Consider the following 24,091-nt stretch of genomic DNA (forward strand, 5'->3'; position numbering starts at 1 on the left):
ATCAGGCCATACAGCATCTGTTCCAGAAACCTAAGATGTCTGATTGCCATGGAATTACATTCAGACTGTTTGAAGTGTATCTTTTAATGCAATACAGAAGTCATCCTTCTAAAATGCTATTGTGAGAGGGCAACCATGACTAAGAAACTGTGGAAATGTGTTCTGCCTAAATGCTTTTTAAGTGCAAATAGTTTGAGAATGAAATGTCTCATACAGAACAGTACTTCAGAGAGTAGCCACTCAATAAATATTAAACCACAGGAGTCCACACTAAATTGGTTCTTAACAAGCAATAAATCTACTTCACTCTCACCAAGATCTACTTCTTTCAGACCAAATGTGTATTTAGTGCTATGTACATATATGTAAGTTAAGAGAGACTTTTTCAGGTTCAAGGAATTTAAGAATAGGCAAAATAAAAAATAAGGCAAACACACATACAACTAGGGATTGGATAACTGACTTTTCACCAAATCAGGGTGACTTCAGCTTTCCCATGGAACATGCTTTGCAATGCAAGCTCTGCCTCCCAGGTTCATGCCATTCTTCTGCCACAGCCTCCGGAGTAGCTGGGACTACAGGTGCCCACCACCACGCCCGGCTAATTTTTTTTGTATTTTTAGTAGAGACGGGGTTTAACCATGTTACCCAGGATGGTCTTGATCTCCTGACCTCGTGATCCACCTGCCTTGGCCTCCCAAAGTTGCTGGGATTACAGGCGTGAGCCACCGTGCCCAGCCCCATATCTAAGTTTTAAAATAATTTAAAACACTTGTGTGAGAAAAATCATCTCGATGAGCTGGTTTGTTGCCCTTAGAAACTCTTTTTGTCCATGGCTGAGACAATGAATGCACTAAAATTTTTAATTAATTAATATCCATAATGGATGGACTCCAAGAATGCCCCTATCTTCCATCTAACAAACATACTCTGATATTCTCTCCCAGATAGACTGTGTCATTATCACGTAATTGAATCTTGTCTGGCTTCTACCTTACTACCTAAGCCCTTTGGATGGATCCCAGAATCCTTTGCTATAAGTATCTGGGTTTCACAGTATACAGATAAGGCTGGAGGCTTTCTCCCACCCTTTGCTTAGCCAGGCTCTTGAAATTCTGCTTTACTGGGAGGGGAATTTTTATAGAGAGATTATGAATTGATTTGTTAGAAGTAACAAACATTAACTAGGAAAGCACATAAAATAGGGTAAAATATTTAAAATGTGGAATCTTTGCAATGTGTAGAGTTTGTTCAAGTGTGAGCAGTGAGTATAAGAGGAAATGTCAAAACCAAGCCAGACACAGTGGCATGGCCTGTAGTCCAACTGTGAGGGAGGGTGAGGCAGGAGGATTGCTTTGTCCCAGGATTTCAAGGTTGTAGTGCACTATGGTTGCACCTGTGAATAGGCGTGCACTACAGCTTGGGCAACATAATGAGACCCTCATCCTGGAGAAGAAGAGGAGGAAGACGGAGGAGGATCAAAGTTACTCTACATCTATAGAAAGATTGCAACATTATTATAGGTTTTAAGAGATTTTATTGATATTATAGATAAAAAAGTTTGCAAAGAAGGGTTTGTATCTTCTTTAGTTGGAGCTATATATTAAAAATGGGATGACTTGTATGCCTTCAATGAGTTGAAATATGTGGATATTTATATTGTCAGGAAAAACCTGTAATACGACTTAATGGTAGACTTTGTTATTCTTCTCAACTCTGATTGTTAAGTGAAGGCAGGCAAACATTCTAATTATGTTTAGTAATTGTTTCTTTGAATTTTCACAATGTTAAAATTGCAACATCCATATAAATATAAGTATCAAAAGTAGTGTTTTACTCATACATTTTTATTTCAAAATTATGCTGGCGGTGAAGATGTCATTCATAATTATAGATCAGTTTTTTTGGAGGTTTATATCAGATATCCTTTGAGTAATTTTAGTATTTTTTATTTCTTTTAAAACATGTCATGAGTATATGGTGTATATATTTATAGGGCGCATGTGGTATTCTGATACACGCATACACTGTGTATAATCACATCAGGATAAATGGGTTACACATCACCTGAAGCATTTATCATTTCTTTGTGTTACAAACATTACAATTGTACCCTTCTAGTTGTTGTTGTTGAATATAATCATGCTTTGGGCTGTAAAATACTAGCTCTTATTCATTTTAACTATATTTTTGTACCCACTAACTACTTCCCCAATACACTCCCCATCTAAATCATCTGTGAAACTGACATTCAAAAGATGAGAAGTCACTGTTTGTGAATCAGCCTAGTTGTTTAACTTATAGACTCCTTTAGTTATAGGAGATTAGAGCATTTCTTTGTATTTCCATTTAAGAATGATTTTTTAAAAAAATTGTGGAATGCCGTGCGCGGTGGCTTATGCCTGTAATCCCAGCACTTTAGGAGGTCGAGGCGGGCGGATCACGAGGTCAGGAGATCGAGACCATCCTGGCTAACAGGGTGAAACCCTGTCTCTACTAACAATACCAAAACAAAAAAATTAGCCGGGCGTGGTGGTGGGCGCTTGTAGTCACAGCTGCTGGGGAGGCTGAGGCAGGAGAATGGCGTGAACCCGGGAGGTGGAGCTTGCAGTGAGCCGAGATCACACCACCACACTCCAGCCTGGGTGACAGAGCAAGACTCCGTCTCAAAAAAAAAATACAAAATAAAAAACACATAAAAAATTGTTGTGGAATGATAGTTTCTATTTCTGTTAGCTGAACTCACTTATGTGCCATTTCTGTTAGTTTAAATCACTTCTGTGGTTTTATTTCCCAGTTTTGCAATTATGAGGGGTTTTTTCTGGGTTTATGTTGACTTATATATACTAAAATTTGAATTTAAAATTTCTGGTCACTGGAGAGGAAAAGTTCTCCTACAGAGATAATTAGGCAATATGGATATAGTTTTTCAACATGTGCTATAAGTTTCAGTGATGATTGTTCTTTGTAATTGCTTTTAGCACTTTCTGATTTTGTCCTTGGCAGCATGTTTTGAGTTCAGGGCACCTGAAACACATCATTCTCTTTCTTCTAAAGATGGTCACTAGCCTTTGCCCTTTGCACTGCACCGAGTCTGTGAAGGAACACAATAGTAATCAACAATACTATAAATAATATAGTAAGATCTCATTAAGCATTCATCACATTTTCATGTCATTATCATGTTTTTTCTGAAAAATGATTCCATATTCTTTAATAGAGACCCAAAATAGCACTTTCTGTTTGTGTGGTTCTTTGTCTAACATTTTTTTTTTAATTACTGAGTGACATTTTTTATTTGGGAAAAAGATAAAATAATATTTTTCTGTTCATATTAGTTTAATTAATGAAGTATTTTGAATAGTGGGTTTGTAAGTATTTAATGTAATAATTATTTTGAAATCATAAAAAGATACAGTAAGTGTGAAAACATTAAAATAATTATACTCAGGGAATTCAGACTGTAATTGTCTTAGAAGCAATTAATAACTATATATATTCTCTTATTCAACCACAAATATATCTTAGGATAATCTCAAAAAGCAGAAAACAGATCCTTTGTCCTTTATATATTTTTAAATTTTGAAGTAGTTTTTTATGTAACCCATTCAGCAGTTTGGAAAATACTTCTTGTGAGATTAAATTTGCATTTCATAGTGATTCATTTTTCATGTAGATGATTGTGAATTTAGTTTGTTAGGTTGGACTATTTTGATTAATAATTAGAACATCAGGAATGGTGTAATAGAATGGAAAAATAGTATATGATTACCAATTAAAGAGTAACTAAGCAAAGATTTGGCTTGTGAATATAAAAATTATGTTAATGAAAGTGATAACTTATTTCAGGATTTAAGGGACTCGGGAAAAAATTAGACATCTCAGGATATGATCAAGCTGTGGTTGAATATTTCACATAGATAAAATCAGGTCAGAGTAGGGGCTAACACAGGTCAGCAATAAAAGGGCAAGAAACAGTGGGGAAAGGAGGCTGCTAGGAGACACTGGGTTGGGTTATGAGCTCCAAGCATGCTGTAGAGGCATAGCACAAGAGAGCTCTGAACTCCTACAATCAAGTGTAGGCAATATATTAGTTTTTTTTTTTTTAATTGCCACAAATGGACACTAACTCTGCCTAACCTAAGCAAAAATGAATGTATTGGAAGACTATGCGAGAGTTTACAATTTTCATGAGAAGACTGGAGAATCAGACATGGAAAATGATAAATCCAAAGTAACTACAGGGTCTAAAAAGTCTAATTGCTAGCTAGACTCACATGAACCCATTTTCAAATTTCATTCTTATGCCATTATTTGGATTATAAGGAGAGAGAGTGTCCAAATATCTGTCTCAGGTTACCAATCTATCTCTTTTGGCTAGGGAAGGGTAATATGCCTGAAATAAAATGTTCACTAGGCTGTAAACAACAGGAAAAGAGACAATTTCTCAAAAAAACACAAAGGAAGCTGTCAAAAGAAGGTGAAGTGGAAGCTAAACTAAATATATTGATAATAATAATATCAGCAACAAAATGTAGAAACTATCCAGAGCTGTGGGTATTTCTATAAATACCTAAAAGCTTGTGAAGGGACAATACAATAACAACAGAGACACCATAGCCTGGGATATAATTATGTTTTTATTCCATCCATTGCTATTTCAGTTGTCTTAATTGTGATTACTATTTCTAGCAATGCTCCCCCACCACCAAAACTTTGTGGTTCTCTTTGCCAGAGAATTCTCTTCTGCTGAGAGACTCACCTCTTATTTTGCATTCAAAAATATTTTGGTTTAGGATAATATGGATTAGAGTAAATTATTGTATCAGTGGCAAATGATGCTGGAGACCAAATTTCAAGTGAAGAAGAGAGGATAAGGTAGACATGGATGCTTGGGTTGACCACTGCAGAGAGGCAGCCCATCACTGTGCTTATCTGTTTGGGGAAGACATTGTAAGAGGAGGTTTCAAGTCAGAGAACTTGTCAATTAAATGCCCTTGGCTAACTCTCTTAATCGAGAGTTACCTATTCTCTATTTCTGATTCTCTCTAATTGTTGAATGGATGTTTTCTCCTCGCCGCTAGATTTTGTGATTGTACAGCAAAGGAATCATCTTTTGTGTTGAGTTTAGGGAAGCTCTGAAATCCTAGAAGTTTGAGTGTATTTTTCAGAAGCTCCTTCCTGTCTTCATTCAATAAGTTTTATTGAATACAATATGTCAGGCATTATGCCAATTAACGATAATTAATACTAATCTCTGAAAATCTAACTCTTCTTAACCTAGGGACCTGACAATCGTGTTATTTAGGATTGCATATGCTGCCTATTACATTTTCTTCTATAAATGGCAGTTTTATGAGTGAAATAAGCCAGACACAGAAAGAAAAATACTGCATGATCTCACATATATATGGTATCTAAAAAAAGTATAATATATAGGAACAGAGAGTAGCAATGGTAGTTACCAGGAGTGGGACTGGATTGTAGTGGGGAAGTAGCAAGATTTAGTTAAAGGGCATGAAGTTACAATTATGTAGGAAGAGTACATTTAAAAATGAGGTCCAGTAGTCCCCCCTTACCTGTGGCTGATATATTCTAAGATGCCTAGTGGATGCCTGAAATCACAGATAGTCCTGAGCCCTATGTATACTATGTTTTTTCCTATACATACATAACAATAATAAACTTCAATTTATAAATTAGGCACAGTAAGAAATTAACAACAACTATAATAAAATAGAACAATTATAACAATATGCCAGCATCACTACTCTTGCACTTTGGGGCCATTATTCAGCAAAATAATGTTCCTTGAACACAGCCACTGCAATAGTGAGACAGCTGATCTTATCAGATCTGAGATGGCCACTAAGAGACTAATGGGCATGTAGTGAAGACAGCATGGATACACTGGACATAGGGACAATTTGGGTCCTGGAATGGAGTGGGACCCTGTGAGATCTCATCATGCTGCTAAGAATGGCACACAATTTAAAACTTATGAATTATTTATTTCTGGAATTTTCCAATTAAAATTTTTGAATGACAGTTGACCTCTAGGTACTCTGAAGTATTACTGAAGCCGATATAGCTAAGAACTCTTTTCAACCTGGCCTTTTAGATTTCCACCGAACAGTTGTTCTTTGATTTCAGTATGTAAGACTTTTTTCCTACTGTCATTTCACAGCTGAACAAGCCAAGTGAAACTTCAGAAGCTATAATATAATTCAACTTCCAAATGCTTACATTAGTGATTAAAAATGCAAACTCAGTAGTCTCTTGGATTCAAATCCTGACCAAAATACTTGCTGTAAAATCCTTCCTGTGAATCCCATTGTGTGCCAGCTATCATGTAACCTCATCCCTGATACTTAATTTAATTGCATGTGATCTTACTCATTATAGTTCATTTGCATAAGGAGAGTGAACTGTAGCCGGCCAGCAAGTTTAAAACCTGCAGTCTTTTTTTGTTCCCTGTGATAAACTTTGGTCATACCAGTGATGCCTCTACGTTTAATGGTATCGAAAACTCATAAGCAAATATTAACTCACTAACATCTTCATATATTGTTTTGACCAACACATATTCTCCTAAATTTACCAATTTAATATTTCTACTAATATATTAACATAATTTGTTTTTTCCTTACAGTTATAATTAGGAGTTCCATCAAGTAGGTGAAAAAATGGTGGTATAAAATTTACAGGAAAAGTTTTCTAAGAAATGGAACAGATGGGCATCCAGCTTTAGCAGTGACCACTATTCACTAACACAGCTACTTGCCACTTTTGCCTTTTCAAATCACTACTAACTAGACTAACTACCTTCTTGCTATACAAAATGTGGTCTGCAGACCAGAAACATCTGTCTCACTTGACAGACACTGGGGCCCAACTAGAGGCCCTACTGAATCAGATTCTGCATTGTAATAAGATCTCCAGGCGATGCCTGTGCTCATTAAAGTTAGGGAGGCATTACGCGAATCTACCAAGGCGATCAAAGACAGGGAATACCATGCAGAGAGACCTTGGATACAAGACTCAATCACCATATGTGCAACATAGAAGCCTGTGGCTTTAGGGCATAGAGTTGGATGAGGGTCTGAATACCTGGACAAAGCTTGCCTTGCAGAGAAATGTGGATTCTGGAAAGGAATGCAGTCAGTCTTACATGGGCAGTCCTAGGAGTACCTGATGACCCCTTTGTAACAGATGAACTGCACAGGGGACCTGGATCTCTTCTGGCTCAGAGAATATGACAGTAGTGGCTTTGGCAGCAAAGAAACTCAGGAGTAGAACAATTTCCTAATTTCTTCAATGGAGGACTGGTGGCTTTCCAACTGGTATATCACAGAACCACAGGAAAAGATACAGGTTATTTCTACGTAAGATTACATAGCATCTTCGCTTGATTCTCATGAAACATAAGCTCACAAGGAACACAAAAACAAACAAACAAGAAAACAATGCCATTAAGAACGCTGAGAAATTATACAGAGGAAAAACAAGAAAACTAAACAGCACAAACATCTTCTAGGAAAGAAGAACTGGGGGAGGCAGATTATTACACTGGCACTCACACTCTATTTCCTGAGAACCTTTATATGAGTTAAGTACAGTCTCTAGCATAGTCAAGTTAAATTTACATCTGTAAGACTGACAATCACATACAATACAGGCTATCATTGGAAAATGAAACTTGAAGCCCATAAAAAGTTTGAAATCATTCAGAAGTATCCAAAGGTATGTTCAGATGTGTATATGATCACAGTTTTCTCATCCAAGTCTGTTTTCTCATCTACAAAATGGGAACAGAGTTTAGCTGTGAATAGTCCTGGGCACTCTGAATCCATCTGCATCCTTACTTTTGAGTCTCTTTGGTGCCTCAGCTGCTCAGTTGGCATCTCCAAGGCCACAGAAGCCAGTAGGATAGGAAATTTTTTTGGCAGGACTGTGATGGAGTCAGGTCATGAAATCCTAGCTTTAGTCTGCTCCAGATGTATATCTTCAATCTTTACTCCATGGTTACTGCGATTATTGCAGCAATTTCACCCAACAAGCCAATACCATTGCTAAGAAATCTCTAGTCTCTTAAAATAGAAAATACAGGTCTATTTCATAGAAATTAATATTAGAAATGGAAAATAGGTGTCTGTGACTAATATAATTATATCTTCCTTAATTTTCTTATCTTGAAATAGTTATTTAGCACATGGACATGTTTACTTTTTCTGTATTTAATCCAGCTTTCTTGGAACAATTTTGTGTAGAAATGTACCTTCAGGTTTCAAGGAAACCTAAGGGAAAATTGTGCTTTGTCTTAGAAGAACCAGTAGTTTGGGGCAGATTTAGAGCCTTTAGTGTAAGCAAAGCTGACTGATTAAATTGGTAACTTTTTTTTTTTTAATTGCCAGCGTTCGATATGGCACAGTGAACCTAGATCTTTTCTTTGTTGTTTTTATGTGCAAGAAATTGCTCCACGAGAAATAAACCTTCTTTTCCTTACACTGTGGTTAAAGATAATGTTTTAAAAAGATGTCTCCCTGTTATTCACTTTTAGGTTTTATGATATTATGATTCTGTTGCTTATTTTGGTTACATGATTCTGTATGTATTTGGGATTTATGCTTTATTATAGATTTTGAAAAATGTAATGCTTATTTGCTTTGTTTTTAATTTTTACATTTAAGGACATTATTTTAACAATATAAAAATATTTCAGTGTGATTTCAGGAGTTTCTAGAATTTTGCATTTATGTAAAATTTGTACAGGTATGTAAAAATGTACTTGAGAATTTCCCTGGGGGAATGGAAGACATATACACACAAAAGAATACAAAAAGTAACAATTTCTTCATATAAACTACTTTCTAGTGACTATTATAACAGTTTTACCTCTCTTAGATTTAATTCTTATAATCATGTTTCTTCTAACCTCAACATCATTATACTTAATTTAAAAAGTGGTACAAAATGTTAAGTTAGCTCTACCTTTCTTTACCACCTCTTGACATGTTTCCTCCTATAAATAGTAGGTTCTCTTATGTACTCTACGAAATAGAAGTCTTAGAAAGCAAAAAGTTCTTATGTATCCTTAGCCCAATCTCATACTCTGTAGAAACACCCCTATTAATATCTGTCACACATAATAATCTGGCTTCTCTTGAACACTTTCAAAAATGACTATTACTGTTGGGAAATATTTCCTGGACTAAGCTTCACCCTGCATTTTCATAATGTTAACTTCTTCCCAAGCTTATAATCTACATCTTTAGAGAAGCTTAAGGCTGAATCCATATGATAGCCATTCAGGTATTTTTAAATTGTCAACATTTTATTGCTAAAGTCTTTTATGTTTTGCTCTCTGCCACAATCCCTTCAATGTTTTTCCCATTCGTAGTTTCTAGATCTTTTATTATCTTCCTGCTAATCCTTGCATGGCTTCTCCCTGAATTGTTGGTTACTTTTGTAGAGTAGTGATTTTACAGACATAAAGGCTTTTAAAATTATTGTCTGAACAACAGAAATAAAAGCTTTCCAAGGTCCCGAATCTCCCAAACTACATTTCATCATATTTATATTAGTGCGGCCCAAGTTTAATTACTTAGCAATACTTTCATTTTGTATTGTAATGATTGTTCAATCAACAAATATATTAAAATCTTCATATAAAGATTCATATAAAATAAAAAGTTCAAAAAAAGCTCATGTAAAATACTATTTAGGCAAGTATCCATTCATGCTGCATTCATGCAATTTACTTATCTGAGTGTAAATCAAGGCTTTATATTTATCAAAGCTGATATGCATTTTGTTAATATGCTTTCATAATTTTCATTTACAAAAATTATTTTAAATGTCTTATTCTATTTTCTAATATATAAGCAGCTTCCCTGAGATTTGTGTTATCTACCTTCTGGTGACCAATGAATGGGACAGTATTAAATTTATATCCCAAAGAATCTCTCTCCTGGACTATATAAATTACATATGTAGATAATGACAAAATAGATTAATTAGCTAATACTATTTGAGTGCAGAAGTTCAACCACTTACAAATTTACCAAACTGTATGTTTTCATAACCATTTTCTCTTATGTTGCCCATTTGGCTGGCACAGGATATTTTTATTAAATATCTTGGCAAATCAAGATAATCAATTTGTCACATTTAACTTATGTAGCTTCTAGCATCAAAACAGGAAATATTTATTTTAATATCACTTGGTCTTATGAAACTAAAGCCAGTTTCTGAAGAGAATTCCTATAATTAAATAAGATTATGCTGTATATGAAAAAGGTTTTATAAATTTTGAAGGTATTATGCATTGTAAGGGATTACTAAGGGTTGAAAAAATGATCTGCTTAATAATAGTCTATCCTAGAATTTTTTTTTGAAAACATTAAACAATAGGATTATTAGTTTTACGGATCTTCAGCAACTCCTAGGAAAAGAGCTAGTCATAATAAACGTCAATAAATAGTTATGAAATTAATGTCTGAATGCCTGTTGATTGTGATGAAGTGCCAACTAAAGAAGGATTTAAGGTTATATTCATTTAGGTGCAAATTTTAACTTTGCTGTTTACTTATACTGTGAATCCTGAATAATTTACATAACTTTTCTGAGCATCCTCAACTTCCTCATTGTAAAATGTGTTAATACCACCTACCTTGGGGAATTAAGTAAAATAATGTATATGAAATAAACAAAATAGCGCAAAATTGTTTACTTCCTTCTTTTACCCCATCTCTCCCTCCAATAACTAAAGCTGAAATGAATTAATTACTTTGTGCCTTAGTACATTGAAAATAAAACCAATTCATTTGAATTAGGTCAGGCAAAAGTTCAGTCATTTGGCTACTAGTATCCATTGATAATGGAAGTATTATGGTGTGTATTTTTTCACAGGGGCCATTTAACTGTAGGTCATTTGGATGTCATTAGGAGAAAGAATGATGATCTTGAATTGCATAGAACATTTCGTGCTTTCTCATGCTGTGCCCTTTACTCTTTCCCTTTTTGAGAGAAAGTCTGCAACAAAAGAATTTTTAAACTACATTATAATAATATTCTTGTATACTGAAACAAAAAAATGACAAATATACAAATAAATTCAAACTATGGAAAAAGTTGGTGGGGCAGGGGTGGAGACTATGAAAAATAAACAATCAAAACAGCAGATATGTTCCTAAATTAAAAGAAAATTAAATATTAGAATGACTAAAGGCTTCAGAAAGCTACAACAAAGCCAAGGATTTTTTTCATCTCTATACATACTGGAGTCACTTATTTTCTGTCTAATTTGCATTATACTTTATTATATAGCAGTAGACATTTTTGTTTTCTTTGAACATTTTATTCATTTACTACAAATGTATATTGACTCTGGATGTCTGTTCAGAAATTATGCAACTAAACAAGAACTCATACCCGTGATTTTTTTCAGATGGTTGAAGACCTTTATGGTGCAATTATCCAAGTTAATGAAGGAACAGAATCAGACAGCTAACCTTGAGAGGACATAATCCAAAATTTACTGGGTAATATACTATTTTTAAAAAACTGAAATAAGAACCAAACAATGTACCTCTAGTTTTTCTAAAACCAGTAATTACTTGTGGGTAAGTTATCTAAATTATTGAAACTTGGCCCCAATTTTCCCAGCTTTTTAAAATTAAAGAGTTATATTGTTTTATACAACCAACATACTCTTGAGTCTATGATTATATTAGATTTTTCAAAGTGACTGTGTTAATACATTTGAATATAATTTTCTTGTTTACAGTTTCTTTTAAAATTTCTCTACCAGCCTATCCCATCTCCTCGAACAATTTCCTCCCATTCCTCATTTATATTGAATATGGAAAGAATCACTCGTTAGAGTTATTCAAGTTATCAGCCTAAGAATTGACTACATTTTAACTTGCTATCATTTTCTCCTCATGATTTGCAAAGAACTGGGAAGCCTAATTACTAATTCGTTTCAAAGGCCTTTCGAGGTCATATTAAGCTACAGATTGTATTAGGAATGAGAAACTTAGGCCATAAATATCTCTCAGAAGTCTTGTAGTAGAAAAGTATATTATCATTTGCACAAAAGTTTAAATTTATGTTTGCTGTAGGTGGAACAACTCAAAATTCATTCAATCTGGAATTAGTCATTCGCAAATTTTGGCATGTATCAATTAATGTGTGACTCTATAGGGACCAAGACCTGCCTCAGATTTACTGAGGAGTAAGATACAGATGGCAGCATTTCTTTTTCAATATTTTTATTGTGATAAATATACCTAATGTAAAATTTATCATTTTGACCATTTATTTTTAAGTATGCAATTTAATGGTATTAATAATAGTATATTCATGTTTTGCAATCATAATCACCTTCCAACTACAGAAATCTTTTCATCCTTTAAAACTAAAACTGTATATCCATTAAACAATAACTCCCATTTCCTCTCTCCCCCAACTTCTAGCAACCACCATTCAACTTTCTGTCTTATGATTTCGACTACTCTGAATACCTCACCCAAGTAGGATCATACAATAATTTTTTTTGACTGGCTTATTTGACTCAGCATAATATCCTCAAGGTTTATCTGTGTTGTAGGACATGCCAGAATTTCCTTCCTTTTTAAGGCTGAATATTATTTCATGGTATGTATATACCACATTTTGTTGACCCATTCATCCATTGATGAACACTTGGGTTGCTTCCATATTTTGGTTCTTGTGGATAATGGTACGATGAAGTGCAGCTATCTCTTTGACATTCTAATTCCATTCCCTTTGGATATAGATCTAGAAGTTGGATGGCTGGATCATATACTAGCTCTATTTTCAATTTTTTGAGGAACCTCTTTACTGTTTTTCATACTGACTGTATGAATTTATATTTACACCAACAGTGTTCAAGAGTTCCCTTTCTTCCATATCCTCACCAACACTTATCTTTTGTTTTTCTGATAATAGAAATTCTAACAGGTTTAAGAGTATATCTCATTGTGGTTTTAATTTACATTTACCTGATGATTAGTGATATTGAGCATCTTTTCATGTGCTTTATGGTCATTTGTGTATCTTCTTTGAAGAAATTTCTATTCAAGTCTTTTGCCCATTTTTGAATAGGGTTGTTTATTTTGTTGAGTTTTAGGAGTTCTCTATATATTCTCATCATTAATCACTTATCAGATATAATATGTGCAAATGTTTTCTCCCATTCTATGGGTTTTCTAGAATTCAGTTCATATTAACTTTTAAAATTTTGTATGTATGTCCATGTTTAGCCATTGTTCAGCTCCCATTTATAAGTGAAAATGTGCAGCATTTGATTTTTTGTTCTGAGATATTTTACTTAGGTCTCCATCTCCATCCATGTTGCCTCAAAATGAACAATTTTGTTGTTTTATTTATAGCTACATAATGTTCCATGGTGTGTATATATACCACATTTTCTTTATCTAATCAACCATTAATGAGCACTTAGGTTGGTTCTATGACTTTGCTATTGTGAGTAGTGCTGAGATAAACATACGAGTGAAGGTTTTTTGGTTTTTATTTTTTTCTATAATGATTCATTTTCCCTTAGGTAGATAGCAAGTAGTGGAATTGCTGGATTGGATGGTAATTCTATTTTTAGTTCTTTGAGGTATCTTCATACTGTTTTCCATAGAGGTTTAATTAACTGACATTCCCACCAACAGGGCATAAGCATTCCCTTTTCTCCACATCCATGCCAACATCTGTTGTTTGTTGACTTTTTAATGGTAGCCATTCTGACTATTGCAAGATGATACCTCAGTATGGTTTTAATTTGTCTCCCTCTGATTAAGTGATGTTGAGCATTCTTTTCATGTGTTTGTTGGCTGCTTGTGTGTTTTCTTTTGCGAAATGTCTGCTCATGTCTTTTTCCCAGTTTTTAATGGGATTGTTTATTTTTTTCTTGTTGATGTGTTGAGTTTTTTGTAGATTCTAGATATTATTAGTCCTTTGTTGGAGGCATAATTTGCAAATATTTTCTCTCATTCTCTAGATTATGTACTTACTCTGCTGATTATTTCTTTTTCTCTGGGGAAGCTTTTTAGTTGAATTAAGTGTCATTTGTCTATTTTTGTTTTTGTTGCATTTACTTTTAGGGTCTTCATCATAAATTCTTTGCCTAGGTCAATGTCCAAAAGACTTTTTTCTAGGTTTTCTTTGAAGAGTTTTACAGTTTTAGGTCATACATTTAAGTCTTTAATCAATCTTAAGTTGATTTTTATATATGATGAGCGATAGGGGTCCAGTTTCATGTATTTGCATATGGCTAGCCAACTTTCCCAGCACCATTTATCAAATAAGTTTTCATTTTGCCGTTTTTTATTTTTGACCTTTTTGTCAAAAATCAATCAGTTGTAGGTATGTGACTGTATTTCTGGGTTCTATATCCTTTTCCACTGATCTACATGTATATTTTTGTGTCAGTACCATGCTTTTACACCTGCTATAGCCTTGTAGTATGAATTGAATTCAAGTAATATGATGCCTCCAGATTTCTTCTTTTCGCTGAGGATTGCTTTGGCTATTGTAGCTCTTTTTTGCTTCCATGGGAATTTTAGGATTTTCTAATTCTGTGAAAAATGACATTAGTAATTGGATAGGAACTGTGTTGAATCTGTAGGTTGCCTTGGGCAGTATAATCATTTTAACAATATTGATGCTTTCAATCCATGAGCATGGGATTTTTTTTTTATTTGTTTCTGTCATCTATGATTTCTTTCATCAGTGTTTTTAGTTCTCCTTGTATGGATCTTTCACCTAGTTGGTTAAACGTATTCTAAAGTATTTTTTTTCTGGCCACCGTAAATAGGATTGAGTTCTTGGTTTTGCTCTCAGCTTGAACGTTGTGTGTAGAAATGTTACTGAGTTATGCACATTGATTTTTGTATCATGAAACTTTACTGACATCATTTATTGACTTTAGGAGTCTTTTGGAGGAATGTTAGGGTTGTCTAGGTATACAATCATATCATAAGGACCAGAGATAATTTGACTTCCTCTTTTCCAATTTGAATGCATTTTATTTCCTTCTCTTGCCTGATCGCTTTGGCTAGAACTTCCAATACTATGTTGAATAGGAGTGAGGAGAGTGGACATGTTTGTTTTGTGCCAGTTCTTAGGGGGAGTGCTTTCAACTTTTCTCCATTCAATATGATGTTGGCTGTGTATCTGCCATGGATGGCTCTTATTATTTTGAGGTATTTTCCTTTGATGCCTGTTTTTTTGTGGGTTTTTTAAATCATGAAGGGATGTTGGATTTTATTGGATGCTTCTTCTGTATCTATTGAGATGATCATATATATTTTTTAATTCTGTTCATGTCATGAATCACATTTATTGATTTGCATATGTTGAACCAATCTTGCATGCATGGAATAAAACCCATTTGACCATGACAAATTAATTCTTACGTGCTGTTGTATTCTGTTCCCTAGTATTTTGTTGAGGAGTTTTGCATCTAGGTTCATCATGGATGTTGGCCTGTAGTTCTCTTTTTTGTTGTCTGATTTTGGAATCAGGGTGATATTGATTTCTTAGAATGAGCTAGGGAGGAATCCTTCCCCCTGGATATTTTGAAATAGCTCTTCCTTTTATGGTTGATAACATTCAGTTATGAATCCTTCTAGTCCTGGGATTCCTTTTGTTGGAAGATTTTTTTTATTACCAATTCAATTTTATTACTCATTTTTGGTCTGTTAAGGGTTTCTATTTCTTCTTGGTTCAATCTTGGCTAGCTGTATGTTTTTAGAAATTTATCCAATTCCTTATGTTTTCTAGTTTGTGCAAATAGGGGTGTTCATAGCAGTCTCTGATGATCTTTTGTATTTCTGTGATATGAGTTGTTAATATCACTTTTAAAATTTCTAATTGTACTTGTTCGAATCTTCTTTTTTCTTGGTTAAACTAGGTAGTGGTCTATCAATTTTGTTTATCATTTCAAAGAACCAACTTTTTCTTTCATTGGTACTTTTTATAATTTTTTTTTTGTCTCAATCTCATTTAGTTCTCCTCTAATCTTTGTTATTTATTTTCTTATGCTAGCTTTGTGTTTAATTTGTTCTTGTTTTTCCAGTTTCTTAAGGTGTGATATTAGGTTGTTAATTTTAGATCTTTCTTTTTTATGTAGGCAGTTAATGCAGTAAACTTTTCCCTTAGCAGCACTTTTGTTTTATTCCAGAGGTTTTTGTTTATAATTTGTCTATTTTCATTTGTTTTGAAAAATTTTTCTGATATCTGCTTTAATTTCTTTATTTACCCAAAAGCCATTCAGGAGCAAATTGTTTAGTTTTCATGCATTTTTGTAGTTTTGAGAGCTCCTCTTGGAATTGATTTCCAATTTTATTCAACTGTAGTCTGAGAATACATTTCATATGAATTTGATGTTTTTGAGACTTGTTTTATGGCCAAGCATATGGTAATTTCTGGAGAATGTTCCATGCATATATGAAAAGAATGTATATTCTGCCTTTGTTGGGTAGAATATTCTGTAAATGTCCATTGTGTCCACTGGGTCTGTAGTCCAGTTTAAGTCCTAAATTGAGTCAGTATGTGTCTTTAGCAATTAGGTGGGTCTGTTGTATGCAGCAGACGTTTGGGTCTTGGTTTTTTTTTTTTTTTTTTTTTTGGTTGGTTGGTTTGTTTTTACCCTTTAGCCACTCTATCTTCTAAATAGTGCATTTAGGCCATTTACGTTCAAGGTTAATATTGATATGTGAGAATTTTTCCAGTCCTAGTGTTGTTAGCTAGTTGCCTTGAAGTAATTTGTGTAATTACTTTTTGGGATCTGTGATATTTGTGCTTACATGCCCTTTTATGATGGTGAGTATCATCCATCCATTTCCATGATTAGAACTCCTTTGAGTGTTTCTTAGAGGGTTGATCTAATAGTGGTTCTGCTGAGAAATTTGCTGTTAGTCTCATGGGATTCCTTTTATAGGTGATGTGACACTACTCTCTAACTGCTTTTAAGATTTGTTCTTTCATGTTGACCTTGGATAGTCTGATGACTATATAACTTGGTAATATTTATCTTGTACAGTATCTTTCAGGCATTCTCTGCATTTCTTGGATCTGAATGCCTACATCTCTAACAAGATCAGGGAAATTTTCCTGCATTATTTTCTCAAATACGTTTTTTGGATTTACTACTTTTTTTCCTCTCTCAGGAATGCCTACAAGTAATAGGTTTTGTTGTTTTACAGAATGCCATATTTATCAGAGTCCTTTCTGAAAATTATTTTTTCTATATTTTTGTCTGACTGGGTTAATTTGGAAGGTTGACCTTCAAGTTCTGAAATTCTTTCTTCCGATTTATCTAGTAGATTGTTAAAACTTCAACTGTATTTTGAAATTTCTTTAGTGACTTTTTTATTTCTACTAGTTCTGTTTGTTTGTTTTAAATATATATCCCTTTTTTCATTTCCTGGATTGCTTTTGTGGTTTCTTTGTGTTGGTTTTCAACTTCCTCTTTCATTTCATTGAGCTTTTATGCAGTCCACACCTTGAGCTTCCATACAAGTCATGTCAGTTGTGGTGGTACTGGTTACTTGGGTCAGCCCAACCTCAGCCCCTGGGGGCAGTGGTCAGATGCCAGTAGTGTTGGACTGGATGAGGCAATTCTCCAATTCCCAGTCCCCTAGATGGTCTATAGCATGGCCCAGATATGTCCTGAAAGGGCTGGACCAGGACCACACCATCAGACTTGCTCTCTGGGGCCAAGAATTCATGTGCTGGCTGTGTTAGAGCAGGGAACACTGTTCTCTAGGGTCACTTGAAGAACTGTAAGGTGGGAGCAGGCAGAATGCTTAGGTGGTAGGCGCCTGAGGGCAGATCACAAGCCCGTGGTAGGAGGGCTGTCAGAAGTGCTCCAGGCTGCAACTGAAATGGTCAAGTTGTAGCAGGGTGGTTATGCTGTGGGCTTTTCACTGGGGAAGTCATGCCCCACTCAATTGGACCAATAGAGACTGGCATTTCCCTCCCACAGAAGCAGCAGTGCATTTCATTGCTGGGAGTGCATGAATGTGCCCTGACTCTCTGCTCACGCCCTGGCCCAAGGACAGCAGAGGCAGTAGTAGTAGTGTCAGTGACTTTTTGGGGAGCTGAAGGGTTTACTGGTGTCCTTACAGCCTGGAGGTCAGACTGTAAGGAGCTGCAGCCATAGTGTTCATGTGGGAACAAGGCAGCTGTGCTGGGAGCCTAATGCTGAGGTGGGTGGGCACTGTTTAGCAGGCAACAGTGGAAGTAGGGAGTTGTGCAGTGTAGTCTGTCCACTCCTTCCTACCATGTCTGCAATATGTCTTTGGGATGTGTGAAAGTGCCTGTCCTCCCCACCCTGCCCTTATCAGGTGGCAACAGCTGACACCAGGATGTTTGGGAATTAAAAGCCTGTGGTATTTCACTTGGTCTTGAGCAGTGCCTCTACACAATCTTCAGGCAGCTCTCTGTGTTTACCTGGAAGCCCAAGGGGGTCAAAGAGGCTCCCTTATAACTAGGATTGTAAAGGTCCATGGTGAAAGTGTGGAACCCTGGGAGTCTCTCACTCACTCACCCCTTGCCCACATTAAGGAGCCTCTCCCAGTTCCGCTGTGGTGCCAGCTCTATAGGCTGCCTGGCTTCACTCTCCTCTGCTTTCCATAAATCCTATCACTTCTCTAATGAATTCAAATATGCTTGATCCACTTGAAGTGTTAGTATTTATTGACTATTTTAATTCTCTTCCATGAGAAGCACCCACTAACTGCTTCTAGTCAGCCATCTCTAACACCAGAACCCAATATTACCTTTTGTTTGCACAAAATGTTTTTGATCTAATGATGCTCAATTTGTCTGTTTTTTCTTTTGCTGCTTTTGCCTTTGGGTCATATCCAAGAAATTATTGTGAAATCCAGTGTTCTTAAGTTTTTGTTTATATTTTCTTCTAAGAGTTTTATAGTTTGAGGTCTTATATTTAGGTCTTTAATCCATTTTGAGTTAATTTTTGTATGTGATGTTAGGTAAGCGTTGAGTTCTCTTCTTTTTCATTTGAGTATCAGTTTTCCCAGAACTGTTGGTCAGAAAGACTGTTCTTTTCCCATTGAGTGATCTTGGCAGCCTTGTCAAATATCACTTGACCATATATGCAAGAATTTATTTCTGGGTTCTCTATTCTACTCCATTAGTTGGTATCTCTGTCTTTATGCCGGTACCACATAGTATAGATTACTATAGCCTTGTAGTAACTTTTAACGTCATGAAATATGAGTCCTCCTGCTTTATTGTTCGTTTTCAAGATAGTTTTGTATATTCAGGGTTGCTTCACATTCCACATGAATTTTAGTATGGGTTCTATTTCTGCAAAAGCATGTCATTGGGATTTTGACAGGGATTGCATTGAGTCTGCAGATTGATTTGGGTAATATGAACCTCTTAACAATATTAAGTCTTCCAATCTATGAACATGGGATGTGTTTCCATTTCTTTATGTCTTAATTTATTCTGTAATTTTCATTGGGTAAGTCTTTAACCTCCTTGGTTTAATTAAATTCTATGTTTTTCATTTCTTTTGATACTATTGTAAGTTGAATTGAATTGTTTTTTCAAATTTTCTAGATTTTTTTATTGTCTGCAATTGATTTTTATAGGTCAGATTTTTATCCTGCTACCTGATACTATGTTTAATTGATTTATTAACTCTAACAGTTGTTTGTGGCATTTTCAGTATTTTCTGTATATAAGATCATATTATCGAAAAAAAGAGATAATTTTATGTACTTATTTCCAATGTGGATGCCTCTTTCTTTGTTTTGCTTTGTTTTTTGTTTTTTACTAACTGCTCTGGCTAGAACTTCTAGTGCTATGTTGAATAGAAGTAGTAAAAGCATGCATTTGTGCTTTGTTCCTGTTGTTTAAAAAATCTTTTAATCTTTCACCATTAAGTATAACATTGACTATGAGTTTTACATGTATGGCTTTTATGTTGAGATTGTTTTCTTATATTCCTTTTTAATCATGAAAGGCCATTGAATTTTGTCAGATGCTTTTTCTGCATCAATTGAGATGATCTTATGTTTTTAAATTCATTCTGTGAATGAAAAGTATCACACTGATCAAATTTTGTTTAATGAACCATCCCTACATTCTAGAAATAAATCTAACTTGGTCATGTTCTATAATTCTTTTAATACACTGCTGAATTCAATTTGCTAGTATTTTCTGGAGGATATTTACATCAATTTTCATGAAATGATCAGTCTGTATGTAGCTTTCTTTTCTTGTTGTGTCTTTGATTTTGGTTTCAAATAGCTATATTTTTAATAAGCCCTCTAGAAGATTCTAATGTGTCAAGATTTACCCATTGTCATAATTTACAGCCAAACTGTCAGGAGAACCTCCCATTTTGACTAATATGTCCTCTAAACTGGACCTCCTTTGAGAATAAAATAGGGTTCACTCTTGAGCGTGAAAGTGTCAATGTTATTAGGCAATGGTGCCCAGTGTTTTTTGTTTTTTGTTTTTTTGTCAAACACTAGTCTATATGTTGCTATTAACATATTTGCAGATGTTAATCACATCTGCAATCAATTGACTGATAAGTAGAAGATATTACCTTCAATAACATTGGTGGGCACCATCCATTAAACTGAAGGCACAAAGAGCAAACATTGAGGTTTCCTGGAGAAATAAGAAATTTTGCCTCAAGACTGTAACATATACATTCTGCCTGAGTTTTCAGTTTTCCAGCCTGCCTTCGAATTGTGGTCTCAAGGCTACAACATCAACTTTTGCCTACATTTCCAGCCTGATGGCCTACCCTACAGATTTCAGATAAGCCAACTCCCACAATTGTGTCAACCAATTCCTTAAAATTAAACACACACATATGCACAAGTACACAACCTATCGGTTCTGTTTCACTGTAGAACCCTGTCTTATACAGTGATATTGGCAAAATTTGGCAAATCATCTTTCTTATCATTTTAACTCATTTCGCTTCTAACCATTCTCCTCTTCTATTTACAATAACAAATAGAATCCTCTGTTCTGATTGATTCATGTATAGATTTTGAAGAAAATTCTGATTTTGATGCACTTTAGAATAAGTGAAAGAGTAAAAGAAATAAGTGAAAAATTTTGCAATGACATATAAGAAAATGATCCCATCTTAAGATATCTGCACTTTAAATAATAATGTAATTATTATGGTTGCATTTAAATTTACTATCTTATCTGCCTTCATTTGTCCATTCACTGTTCTATTTCCTTTTTTTCCAATCTTCTCAATAATTATTTTTTAGAATATCATTTTATCTCTGCTATTGGATTTTTTTGCTTCTTTTTTTAGTGGTCAGGTTACAGTTTAAAATTTGCAACTTTATATAATCCCAGTGTATCTGCAAATCCTATTATTTCACTTCATATATAATGTAAGAGTCTTACAACAATGAACTTCCATAACCTTTTATTGTTTTTCCTACTATTTTCACATTATACTTCATGTATATTATTAACACAATATATATTATTTTTTACTTTAAATGATCACTTGTCTTTTAAATAAATTTAAAAATTTTTTATTCATATATTTATTATTTCTGGTATTTTTTATTCCTTTATGTAAATGGAAATTTCCTTCTAGGGTTCTTTTCTTTCCATGTGAAAAACACCTTGCAGATCTAGCAGCAAATTCTCTCAGCTACTTTGTCCTCATTTTTAAGAACAGTTCTGCTGGATAGAACTTTAGTATTATAGTTTTTTTTTTTTTTCTATCAGGTCTTTCAAAATGGAATTTAATTGATTTCTGACTTAATTTTTGATGCAAAAACTGTAGTAATCTTTGCTCCTATGTACAAAATAGGTCTTTTCTCATCTGGCTACTTTCAAATTTTCTTTCATTCACTGGTTTTCAGCAATTTCATTAGGAAATACTTTGGTATGATTGTCTTTAGATTTACCCAGTAAGGTTTTTTTTTTACAGGTTTTGAATCAGTAAGTTTATTTCATAGAATATGGAATATTTTTCAAGTATTTATTTTTCTCTCTTTTTGAACTCCAGTTCATGTATGTTTAACATATTGATGGTTTTAAGCTGTTTACTGAAGTTCTTGTCAGTTCCCACCATTTATCTTTCTCTGTTCTTCACTTTGGATGTTTGCTATTGCTGTATTTTCACTAATCTTTTTTGAATAGTGTTAAATCAGCTATTAATCCCATCCACAGAATTCTTCACTTCTGATAATTGTATTTTTCATCCACACAAGTTCAGTTTGTTCTTTTATATACTTTTCATTTCTCTGCTATTTTCATGCTTTTCTTTTAATTTTAGGCTTGCTTATAGTATCTCCACTTGCTCTGTCATTTCTTTCTAAGTATCTTTTTCTACTAACCTTTCTACTCATTACAAATTTAGATTCTTCCATGTCTGTTAAGCTTTAATTGGATACTGGACCTTATAAATTTATGTTGATGTCATTGTTGAGTTTAGTTGTCTTTAAAGAGTGTTAGGCTTTAATCTGACAAGCAACTAAAGTTACTTGTAGATTAGCTTGTTTCTTTTTGAGGCATATTTTAAAACTTTTCCAAAATGACCTACTTTTACCCTAGTATTAAAATATTACTCTTCTAATGCCTCTCCTTAATTCTTTGGTTGTTTAAAAAAGACTTATCAGAACCAATATGTCTCCAGTCCTTTGTGCATTCTGATAATTGTTGAACTCACATTTATAGCTCCCACAGTTGTTCTTCGGCTGGCCTTCTGAAGTTTTTCCATATATATGCATGGCTTAATGTTCAGTAACACTCTCAGGGAGACTCCTATGCAGATTTTTGGATTCTTTTTCCACAGTGCTCCCTTTTCTCCAGCACTTTGCCCAAGATATTCCAGGTGCCTCAATTTTCCCAAACACTTTTCTCTGTCTCCTTGACCCAGAAAGCCTATTGTCACTAATTATCCCTCTGTCTACCCTTCACACCTTTTTTTCACCATGATCTGAAAAATCCTCCTGTCAGAAAGCTTGGGTGATATCATAGGACATACTTCACATGTTTCTTTTGTTGTTGTTGTTGAGACGGAGTCTCGCTCTGCCGCCCAGGCTGGAGTGCAGTGGCCAGATCTCAGCTCACTGCAAGCTCCGCCTCCCGGGTTCACGCCATTCTCCTGCCTCAGCCTCCCAAGTAGCTGGGACTACAGGCGCCCGCCACCTCGCCCGGCTAGTTTTTTGTATTTTTTAGTAGAGACGGGGTTTCGCTGTGTTAGCCAGGATGGTCTCGATCTCCTGACCTCGTGATCTGCCCGTCTCGGCCTCCCAAAGTGCTGGGATTACAGGCTTGAGCCACCGTGCCCGGCCACATGTTTCTTGTCTTGTGTTCTCAGTTCGTTTCCTATATATATAGTCACTGAATGTAGTTATTTATGGCAGTAGGCTCAAGGTGATTTTAGTGACTCTGTCATGGCTGAAAGTAGAATTAAGTAATGTTTTATTTGGAATATTTCTAACCACTAATAAAATTAAATATTTGGTTATATCTCCATTCTTATGACGTCAGACTAAAATTTAGTAAGTATCATCATATATTTTTATTTATAATTAAAAAAATAGTTGTTTACATGACATATAAGCTAAAAGTTTCTGGAATCCACAAAGTTCTGGCTGTTTTCACTCAGTGTCAGAATAATCTAAGATTTTACTTTCATTTCTTCCCCCTTGATGATGCAGAGACCTTCAACCTCAGATTTTTGAATTATAAAAAAGATTACAGTTTATAATTACAGCATTACATTTTTATTCTGCAGTAGAAATTAAAAATATGTCTTTTCTATTTATTTCAGTGCTACTGAATCTCCCATTAAAACCTCACATGTGCCTGTCACTTGTTTATAAGCCAGACCTAAAGATGTGTGCCTATTATTTGTTCCTAGTCAAAAATAAACATAAAATCTTGTATTTGAGATATGTATGTTTTATATGAAATAGTGAAGATTATTCAAACAATTTTAAATACAACCTAAGATAATTTGAAAGACTTTCTTCTATAGAATTATAGAAGCAGTATAATTGGTTTGCTTTAGTTTGTG

The 24,091-nt window shown here is 34.5% G+C and overlaps 1 protein-coding gene across 11 annotated transcripts in view; it reads left to right on the top strand.

Annotated features, from left to right (window-relative positions):
* The window catches only part of LOC140709626 (neuronal pentraxin-2-like), a 101,751-nt gene that overhangs the window by 50,745 nt on the left and 26,915 nt on the right, over positions 1 to 24,091 (top strand). The window contains exon 2 of one of the 11 annotated variants that reach the window (XM_073008810.1): positions 11,450 to 15,571. The exons of the other annotated variants lie outside the window; for them this stretch is intronic. Coding sequence (XP_072864911.1) covers positions 11,450 to 11,512 — 63 coding nt within the window. The 3' untranslated portion in view covers positions 11,513 to 15,571. Of the gene's footprint in view, positions 1 to 11,449; positions 15,572 to 24,091 lie in introns of those variants that run through there. 11 annotated transcript variants of the gene reach the window in all.

The sequence above is a fragment of the Chlorocebus sabaeus genome, chromosome 21, assembly GCF_047675955.1.
Source record: "Chlorocebus sabaeus isolate Y175 chromosome 21, mChlSab1.0.hap1, whole genome shotgun sequence".
NCBI classification, from domain to species: domain Eukaryota; kingdom Metazoa; phylum Chordata; class Mammalia; order Primates; family Cercopithecidae; genus Chlorocebus; species Chlorocebus sabaeus.